Here is an 11,024-nt window from a genome sequence, read left to right on the forward strand (position 1 = left end):
TGAAAAAGGACAAAATTGGTGATGTATGTTTGATAATCACTACTTCCAATATGTTTGATTTTATCACGAAATTAATGCACTGAAAATGTGTAATTGCACACAAATTAAACAAGGCATGAACCATATGATATTGACACACAAGTGAAAATTTTCATAATTTGTACAATGTTCCATAATTATTTGCGATAATACCAAAGGGGTGATGAAATATTTATGGTCTATGAGCATGAAAATATAGTTGCAAATGATATTGACCAACAAATGGTTCAAAGTAACAATGTTGGTTTGTCTTTTCGGTCATGATAGAGAAATGCAAGCTCAACGTTAGAAGATTGTTCGCACTACAATTTATGTTCAATTTTTTTTATTGAATTAAAGTTTGATCAATTAAATTAGATGAACAATTAATTAAGTGGATAATAGATAGCTTTGTAATACTTTATTATGCAATTTTGTAAAATTTTATTTATTTGATAAGATTGAATAAACAATTGGGGCTATTTTAATAGTTTTACAACTTATGGAATTCTTATGTTTATGAGAAAATATACAACACAAAAATTGCATATCGCATGTCCAAACAAAACTTCAATTTCATCTCATGATTCCATATTATGATATCATATCATGATTCCATATCGCATGGTCAAACGGGCCCTAAATAATTCATTCTGAGATAATGAATAAACATGTTTTTAATACTCATAAGTCTAATGCGTATTAATGAACTTATTGATAAATTGAAGCTCGAGATTATAAACATTTTTGGATTACCCAAAGATTGATTATTTGTTCTTATACCATGGAGCATCAAGTCAATAATTAAAATGTATTGTTAGTGCTATTGATATAGCCAAAGATAGTAACTATTAATGATAGACACATTGAAACTAGCATTTGGCCCCAAGTTCTCATGTACTTTTGCCAAATAATACTTGGGCCAAGTTTCTCCGGTTAACACCATGTGTTTAGCCCCAAGTTTCTCAAAAAATATGATTTATACTCATAAGTTCTAAAAACTATTAAAAATACCCATAAGTTTATATTATTTATTTATAATGAATATGTTCCGCTAAAAATAATCTTATAACATAATTGATAACAATATTCAACAACAACAAAATAACAATATAGGCAAGAGCAATACATTAATGCATATTCAAACGTGTCATTGATTCGGTTATAATTATAACAATCTCCGGAGGAGATAGTAACAAACTATTCATTTATATAATCTTCCCACATTCTACGAACAATCTTTTCCGGACAAGCTTTCATTTCTAGATCAGATGACTGAGAAGACGAAATAATATTGTTACTTTGAGTTGATTGTTCGTCATCTTCATTAGTAACCATGTCATCACGTTCATGTTCATTGAATATTTCATCACTACTTTAATTTTCACGCAAAAAATTATGTAATACAGCACAAGCAACTACTATTTTCACTTGCATGTCTAATTCATAGTTGTTCATGTCTTGTCATAGTATTTTTAATCTACTTTTTCACGCACCAAATAGTCTTTCAATTACATTACGCAAAGAGGCATGTCTATAGTTAAACAACTCGTTGTCATTCTTAGGCTCTCTTTCACTTCCCCTGTAGTCCTGCAAATGATATCGCATTCCTTTATATGGAGCTAGAAATCCTTTTGTGTTCTGAAGACCAGCATCAACAACATAATATTTTCTACAAAAATTTTAAAAAACGCAATTCAAATTATACTTCTGTCTTTTTTAAGTTTCCTTCTTTCTAAAAGACTATCAAAAATGAAATTCATAATTTACATACCATGTGGTGGAAAAGAAAAGTTAGTCGATGAGTCAAGAGTTGCATTATCTAGCACTTTACTATCATGGGCATTACCCTTCCAGCCTACTGCGACAAGGGTGAATCTCAGGTCAAAATCAAATACACATAAAATACTTTGTGAAGTATTTCCTTTATGATTACGATATGCAGGTTGCCCATTTTTTGGGACCTCCCCTTGAATATATGTTCCATCAATTGCACAAATACAACCCTATAAAAAGACAAATACAAATATCATCAACTATAAAGAAGTCACGTTAAACAATATAACTTATGGAATAATGATTTTCAAAAGTTAGTTACTAGAAATATTTGAAAATTTATTTTACCTTAAATCAAAGACAAAAACAATTGTTGTGTCGAATTTTTGGATGTACACCAGTCATATTTCTTGAATAAACATATGTTGGCCAACTGACAAAGTGCCACAACGACTCTTCTAACGTGCGATTTATTGTTTCGAGTAAATGTTGAAAACATTCACTTGCTGATCATTGACTATCATTACGTGCAACGACAGTTAGAAAAATAGCTACAGACTCTATTAATGGAACATGTGTCATACTACCCTCGAATGAGAACAAATTATTTTCTTTTACCACTTCAATAAGTTGATAAAATATTTCAGGATAAAAACACATAGATTTATACATATGCATGTGTCGTCCATGAAGAAGCTCAAAAATCCATGCCATACCAAGCCTAGATGTGTGTTGTGGTTGGCGAGTTAATAACTTATTTTCTCGTGTGATCTATTCAACATGATCAGTTATAGCACAAAACATAATGTAATCATCATTGTCGTTGTCTGAGTCACTGATATCACTATTGGATATGCTTATAATTTTTCAACTCGATTTGACACTTGAAAACTAGTTCACTAAAACTTAAACTCAGTTTGAATTCTTTAAAGGTTGGTTCACTATATCACCACTTCAACCTGAGAAGACCACAAGATGTTATATAAAAGCTTTAAAAAATAAAAACTGCACGCAGAAAGAATAACACATAGAAAGTCATTGCGCAAAATAAAAATGTACATCTCACAATTTTCCTTAGTAAGGCATTCATTAAAGAGGAAGTTAATAACACATAGATCATTGCGCAAAATTACGGTCATGCCTATTTCACAATGAAGTCCAAAAAACATAATTAACTTCACAGCATTTCACGCATTAAACTATAATATGACTAATGAAAATAACTATTAGCTCAATTTTTGTGTAAGTCGTTGAACTATTGAATTTGATTTTTATTCATTCATATGAACAAATTCCTTGCGAAATCTGAGATTAACCAAATAAGTTATTATCAGTGAAATTTTTTTGTTGACTATATCATGTTTTTCCAAGATAAATTGTAAATGGGCAATCAAGAGAGTGATTTGTAGCTTTAATACGATTTTTTATGACCGGTAGATGTTTCATCATCACAACCAGAAGGTTCATTCTCCTCGACAATAACATCATTTGACTTTGATGAAAAATTAGAATTTTTAATATACATAACATTGTCGCCTACGACAAATGAATTTCTAAATATTTCATTCAGTGTGTCATAATCTTTAAGTCCATAGTATTTGTACTGGAAGTATATATGTTCTTATTTCTCTTTTCCTGAGAAAAAACTTATAACATAATGTGTAGTTTAACATCAACATTTTACAATACATGTGTGTTAACTGCCCATAAAATTAAGTTTTTCTCACATAATATAAAAATAGTAAGTTTTACTCGTGACATTCATAAATTAAAAATATATAATTGTAATTGTATAAGAAAAATGACTTAACATGAGTACATTTTTTTATCTCCCAAATTTATCTTCACATGATGTCTCCAAATATCAATTGGACATGCAACTGCGTTAGTTGTAAGATGTTATCCATACCAAGAGCAAGCATTAAGGAGATCTTTGAAGGTCTTTGTGTCGGTCTTTAATCTTTGGATCTTTGTCTTAATTTTCTCATCGTCAAACTTATCTTTATTTTCAACTTTTATCAAAAACTCATTTTTAACTTCTGTCAATCGTGGATCACCACTGCATAACCTTTAAATTCGGATTTTCTTGCATCATCATGTAGGACATTTATAAGGATCGATGTTTCTTCATACGTCCATTTATCAGCAGCTGAACCACATGGTTTATTCATTCTTTTACGTTTCTACAATACAATATCAATAGAACAACATATCACATGCAACAATACAACGGGTACAAGCACAAAATGAAGTATAGTACCTTATAATCGAAAAAGGCGAAGTCACAGAGTTATCGTCAGATATCTCAACATTAGCTTCAGGTATTATGGACATTACAAAACTTTTAAAAAAAATAAGCCCAAAACATTAGTTGCACCAATAAAATATCAATAACTAATAATTACTCATTTTTTCTCTAATAGTTATTATGATCAAGGATATTTTTTTTAATCATTCATAATTATAAAGTCTGGACAAAAGAAAAGATTCATACATATCAAATCGAGTAAGATCAATATGAATATATATATATATATATATATATATATATGTTTCTACAAATTACCTTCGATCGTGTCTTCACATAGAGAATTTCAGAGAATTTTTATAGGATATTTTTTCAACTATTTTGGATGAAGGTTTTGTAATATGTTCCTTATATAAATGAAAGATTTATTTTAATATGGTTGGTGTTGAGTTAATAGATAGATATGAGTGGTATTTTCAGTAGATATTTAACAGATAAATATGGTTGATGTAGATTTTAATACTCGATTGGTGACATGTTAATAGATAGAGTGGCTGGTGGCATGTCATTAAAAAAAATAATGAATAGATATGATAGATAAATAGTAGTTTGATTCGGTTATAATTACAATCTATTAAAAAATTGTTCTTTTTTCTCAATTTTATCATTCAAATTAGAACTCGAATTGTTTCAGAGGAGGCAGTAACAAACTATTCTTTTAGATATATATTAGTAGGAAGTAAGAGAAAAGACATAAAGACATCATCAAAATTGTTCTGTATTTGCATAAAGACTTAACTTTCAAAGTGTAATATCACCCCACAGAACTATTTAATATCCTTATAAATGGACATTTTTTGTGAATTCAATAGAATCTCAATTCAAGTGAAGCATAATAAAATTATATATGAAAAAGAATATATAGTAATGCAGATAATAATAATATCTAATATTATAATTAAAGCATAAAACAATAGATATAAAAAAAAATTGGAGAACAAGATAGTATATGAGTAATTAAGAGTAACCCTACTAATTATATGTATCTCCCTTTCTAGAGTCGTGTTTTCGGTATGTTTCAAGTGTGTCTTTCTTTCGTTGGATTATTGATTGATCTCCTTATTTTGGTTTTCCATTCCTCAAAAGTTGTAGTAAACAAATCACGCTCTGAAATCCAATTATCACCAAAAAGACTATCATTAACAGTACTAGAGAGTCTAATCAAGTGTTCTTGATTCTCAGGAGTACTAATTGCATTCTGAATAAAAGGATGATTAATTAGTTCATCCACACTCAATAATCTACCTGTAAAATCACAAAACAAACATTCCGTCACAAAACCTTTAGCCATGTTAGAAACATCAGTGTCTATAAGCTCTTCATCAGGCTTATCAAGACCACAAATCTGACGTTTATATTTGTTAATCTGTCCCACATACCAAGTGGGCTTCCCAGTGAGCATCTTTGCGACAACGCACCCTATAGAACAAATATCAAAAACTTGATGCTCGCGACTTGTTTCTTCTTTGGCTGATCCAAAATCAGCAATTTTTACCAACTTGTTGTCCGGAAAAATAAGTATATTAGTGAATTTGATATCCCCAAGTATAAACCCTTTGTTATGAATGTGACGGATACCCTTCAAGAGTTGATATGCATAGAGTGCTGCCACTGGTTCCGGAATTCTTCTATTCCAAAGTATGAAATCTAGTAAAGTGCCACTAGTGGCGCATTCAAGCAAGAGATTATACGTCCGCTTTGCGTATTCCATACTCTCATCTTCCCCAAAACATCGAACGATATAAGGCGAACCTTTTAATTGGTTCAATATTTTTCCTTCTTCTCGTAGCACAGAGTACTCATCCGATCCAATTTGTGCAGATTTGACAGCTACAGCTTGTGAATAATTGTTGGCAGAAGAATGTGTTGCCAAATATACAGGGCCATTTAATCCAACCCCAAGAACATACTGTTTAATCCAACGCTTATCTGTTGTAATCATACTTATAATGAATGAATGAATGATGAGAAAAATAGGTCGTATATATAACAAGTTGAAAAATCCGTTTCCAACTCACAAAGGGATTCAGAGAAGAATAAAAGTTGAAAAACCCGTTTCCAACTGAGAAAGGTATTCGTAATTGGAACACAAATTTGCAATTCTTACTTTTGAATAGAGGCAAAGAAGCCATGATGTATACAACTACTAATTGTATCTCGTACGATATCATTGATTTCATACTTGAAAGAAAATCCCAGAACTCTCAATTTCTTTGATGAAATCTCTGAGGGGATTACTGAATCATCTCCTCCGTCATGATCTTGCCTGTAAACACAGAGAATTAGACTATAAACTTCATGTGGATTATTTTAAGTACGTAGAAATCGATGGATAACCTCTCTATAGCAGGGTAAGGATACTCTTTTTTAAGGTGATCGATAACTTCAGACATTGCCCAACTCCGAGCACAACATATATATCGTCCTTCTGCTTTAATATTCTCCATGAGGAATATGTGGGCGCGACATATATCCTCTATATGAGCTAATGCTATTGATCCCATTCTTGTGTTCACAGCTGTCAGTATAGCTGACAGTTCAGGATCACCTATAAAATTAAACGACATGTTTTATATTTAGTGTGTTTCTTAACAAATATTTACGAAGTTTAGACCAAAGTTATTGAGTTCTATCAAACCTGTTATTGGTGACAAGAGAACTCGAATGCTTGATGGAACTGTTGGAGTGAGGAATGGACCAGCTACAGTTGGTGTTATTGTTGAAACCAAATCAATGCCATTTTCTTTTGCAAATTGAAATGCTGCATCCTCTGTCAAAACCTTTAGTAGTACATAAACCTATAAAAGTGCATTATAAAATAATCGATAAATAACATAAAATGATAGTAGTATTTTTGCCTTATGTTGCTCAAAAAATGTTGTTAGATCCTTCAAATAATGCATTACTTTTTAAGGATCCGGTAGACGTATAGGAAAAGAGAATTACCCAACCACTTGGTTTTGTGTGCTTAACATGTTGGATAGGTATTTTGCAAGATTCATCGACAAAAGGTCTCCATTTCCCAAAGTTGTCTCTGGCTGTGATTGTACTGATTGATGATGTGAAAACAACTTTTTTTACAGAATTGGATTTCAAGCAGGATTTCAGAACATTCAACGTCCCCTCGATTGCTGGCTCTATCATATTTTCTTCAACATAGCTCTCTTCATCAAGTTAAAATAATTAAGCCAAAAATTACAATTTCAAATAATTTAGGAGCAAATTTGAAACAAATGATTTAGATAAGCATATATATTTACCAACGTTTTCTGTGGCTTGTGGGCAGAATTCCATGGGTGCAGCAACATGGAATAGGCCAATGCAACCTCTCATTGCTTCATCAAAGCTTCCTTCTTTTCTTAAATCCGCTTTGAACAATCTTAGCATCTCACTGCCCTCAGCTAACTTCAATAGATGTGATGACTTCTCTGTAATATTGGAAAATTCAACCTAAATATTACCTTCGATCTCAAACTCTTATAAGTTGAGAGTACAAGTAGAGACGAACTCAGAATTTGAATAGAGGGGACACCATTGCTTTAAAGGGAAAAAAAACTCCAAAAACACAGTCCCTTGTCTAGGAACAACTCGCAGTAACGCGAGATACTGTTGCAGGTTCAATCAGCGCACCAAATGAGTTTTGATATATAATTAAATATATCAAGCTTAAACGACTATCTCTACAACAAAAACATATTTTAGCGGCAATAAATATATACATTAACAAAGAATGTTAAAGTCTTTATCGATATTAGTTAATTGTCATTAGATCCAATGTCGCTAAAGACTTTAAAGACATATATAAAGTATGCTAATTGCCACTAAAAATATATATTTAGTGACAATTAAACTATTATCATAAATTAATTGCCGCTAAAATCATTTTTAATATAATATAAGAAAAAATTGATAAATTGGACCGAATTTCAACATGTTTAACATGTATGTAAGAATTTAATACACACACTACTGCCACATATTGTTTATATATAGATCAATATTGGCATGCTACTTTACTAGAGAACTCACAGGTCCCACCAATATCTCGTGAAGAACTAGCATATGCTAAAGTAAATTTTCACATAGCTCGAGAAAAATTACGGGCTTTAGTGGGTGCTTGGTCATATTTTTGTATGAAATTTGAAAAAAGTAATTTTTATACAAGTAAAAGATAATATTTAAAAATTGATAATTTGAAATTGAATTTCGAAGTTCAACTCTGAAAATAGGTCGTAAACTATGTCATTACCCCTCAAGTTTTTCATATAATACTCTCTTCGATTTTTTTTATATGTCATTTATTTTTATAAATAGTTGGTCTATAATATTTATCATTTCATAAAATCAATCCATAAATTATCATATTCAATTCCTATTATTAGAGTAGTTAATTAGTCTTGAAAATATATACTTTGACCAATCTAGAAAAAGTAACAAGTAATTAATATTCGTTGAGGTACTTCATACATTGATTAATTACTCTCCCCGTTCACTATTCTATAAAATCTTATTTTGAAAAAGAAATCTCAACAAACAAATTAAAAATAAAAGATGGAAAAAAAATCAAAAATAATCTTGAAAGTTGAAGTTTCAACAATTTTTTTAAAATTTTGAATCAATTGGTGAAAAAATTTGTCTCCAAAAATAAACTCAAAAATTTATATAGTCATCCAAATGCATTTTAATTTTTAAAATCTAGCATATTAATCATTTATTAAAAAATTAACTTAAGAAAACATTAAATAAGGCTAGAAAGATCAAATTAAAAACAAAGAGAGTAGGTCTTAAACTATGTCTTTGTCCACCTAACTTAAAAATTTAAATTATATACACTAAACATGAAGTTATGCTGGTTTGTTTGGGGGCAAAGGCGGTGGAGCCAAAAGGTAAGGTTAATGGGTTCGAATTAGTAATTTATACATATTTGATAAATTTTTAATTATAAATTTAGAATATAGATTTGATCGAGCTTGTAATCAACATACTGATTAACGTTTGGTGTGTGTGCGGGGGGAGGGGGGGAATTAGTTTAGAAAGAAGGAAGGATAGAGATAACGAAAAAGAACCAGGATGGCGCACAGCAGCATGGACTTTGTAGCCCATTTGAAGGAGTGATTTAATGAGCCATGAGCCAATGAAGCCTGTCCCTCCTGTTACACAATAACTCTTACTCTCCTCCATGCTACACAATTTCTTCTTGCACTATCAATAAAAGAAAGCACTACTATTTTTAGCTTGATTTCAAGAGAGGAGTGGTTAACTAGTAGCATTCAAGTTTGGGTAAAAAAAACAAAACAAATGTGGTAGTGATTCCTCCTTGGTTGTCTTTATATGACTTTTCTGTTTGTTCAGGAGATAAACAAACAATATTTCTCTGTCCATTCTTGGAAACCCCCATTAGGCATCAACACTTCACCATTTCTTTCTCTCTCCATTCATATTTTATTAAAAGTGTTATTCCTACCTTCTTATTTTATATGAAAATCGGTGTTTAACTAAACACAAAGTTATCGACAAGTTATGAACATTTGCCAAGAAAAAATATTTCACATAACACATAAATATGCTTTTTAACTTGTTTTAACTGACATTTATATCGTTCAATTTTAGGTATGCACAAGTAGACACTTAAACTTGTATAAAGTTGAACAAGTGACACATATATCCTACATAGCATCTCGCGTGAATTGTCACGTAAGACGTGTGTATCTACGTGTTCAACTTTATACAAGTGTAAGTGCTAACTTGTGCACACCCAAACGTAGATGTCAGTTGAGGCCAAATTAAAAAGCACATTTATGTAATATATCAATTTTATTTCGATTTATATATTGAAAATACTTTTGCGCGTGTTTATCAGTATTCATTATATAAACAAATTAATCATACAATATATGTCTCCTAGTTTAATTATACACATCAACAAAGTAATTTTTGTGTTCCTAGTTTTTTAATACATACACCATGTCTATCCAAGTTAAAAAAATTTAATTTTAAAAAAATGGTGCACGTAGGTTTTGGGTCATGAATTGTGGATCGCCTATGTGGACCGATTCAATCCGATCTGAAGTTATTTTCTGGAAAAGGAGATAAGAATAAGTTTTTAAAAAAGGTGGGATGTAACTGCTCCACCGTAAATAATAGCGGTGAAATCTTATTGAATCATTGACATCAAGACATCCAACAACATGACATTTAATTTGTGAAACATTATCTTTGTTTCCTAGTGATACAAATAAGGATTTGGAGCAAATTATTCGGTTCGTGAATTTCATTCCGCTGCAACAATCAAAGGTACACAAATTCTATATCGAATGTTGTTTAAATCTATCAATGGTGTCATAGCCATCATTAATTGCTCGATGATTATATAGTATTTCTTGAAATTATGTACTGATTGTGTGTTATAAAAAATCTTGCGTCAAGAATATTTATATGAAAATTAGTATTTTTTTTTATAAAATTATGATTCATTCGAACTTATCTGTTAAAAGAAAAAAATTTGAATCTAATTGTAGATCTAAAAATATACCTTCGATTCTTCAATTTTTTTGGGGACGAGTAGCCCTTTTTTCAAGTGTTTCTGACGATTAAGTGTTTGTTTATTGTGTTGGGAAAAAAAAAGGTGATCAATTTTTTTTATAACCATTTTGGATAGAGAAGAAGGAAAGTGTGGATCTTTTGGGTGTGTTTGGTGTGAAGGAAAATGTTTTCCTGGAAAACAAGCTGATTTTTTACTTATTTTCTTATTTTGGTTGGTGAGTAGTAGAAAATATTTTCCGAAAAATTTTTTTAGTGTTTGATTTGTGAATGAAAAAATATTTTTGAGAAATATCTTTTATTTTTACTAGAGTAGAAAATAATTTTTGAAATTGAAAATAATTTTTAAAAACAAACTTAATTTTTTTTTGGGGCGTGGGGG

At 30.6% G+C, this 11,024-nt stretch overlaps 1 protein-coding gene across 1 annotated transcript; it reads right to left on the reverse strand.

Moving 5' to 3' along the window:
- Window positions 1–5,120: 5,120 nt before the first annotated feature.
- Window positions 5,121–9,362, reverse strand: LOC125861618 (uncharacterized). The gene is made up of 6 exons (XM_049541475.1): window positions 9,169–9,362; window positions 7,363–7,530; window positions 7,049–7,266; window positions 6,741–6,900; window positions 6,421–6,650; window positions 5,121–6,011 (listed from the first exon to the last, which is right to left on the reverse strand). Exons 1-6 carry the CDS (start codon window positions 9,281–9,283, stop codon window positions 5,121–5,123), a joined length of 1,782 nt encoding a protein of 593 aa, XP_049397432.1. The 5' UTR covers window positions 9,284–9,362.
- Window positions 9,363–11,024: the final 1,662 nt, after the last annotated feature.

The sequence above is a fragment of the Solanum stenotomum genome, chromosome 4 (genome assembly GCF_019186545.1).
Source record: "Solanum stenotomum isolate F172 chromosome 4, ASM1918654v1, whole genome shotgun sequence".
Lineage (NCBI taxonomy): Eukaryota > Viridiplantae > Streptophyta > Magnoliopsida > Solanales > Solanaceae > Solanum > Solanum stenotomum.

What these genes read in the sequence shown, in the direction of transcription:
- LOC125861618 (XM_049541475.1), bottom strand. Translation starts at nt 9,283, where the DNA reads ATGGAGGAGAGTAAGAGTTATTGTGTAACAGGAGGGACAGGCTTCATT. An exon ending in ACACAAAACCAAGTGGTTGG is followed by an intron (nt 6,901 to 7,048) that starts GTAATTCTCTTT and finishes GCACTTTTATAG; the next exon opens with GTTTATGTACTACTAAAGGT. An exon ending in GGTTATCCATCGATTTCTAC is followed by an intron (nt 6,012 to 6,420) that starts GTACTTAAAATA and finishes TGGATTAAACAG; the next exon opens with TATGTTCTTGGGGTTGGATT.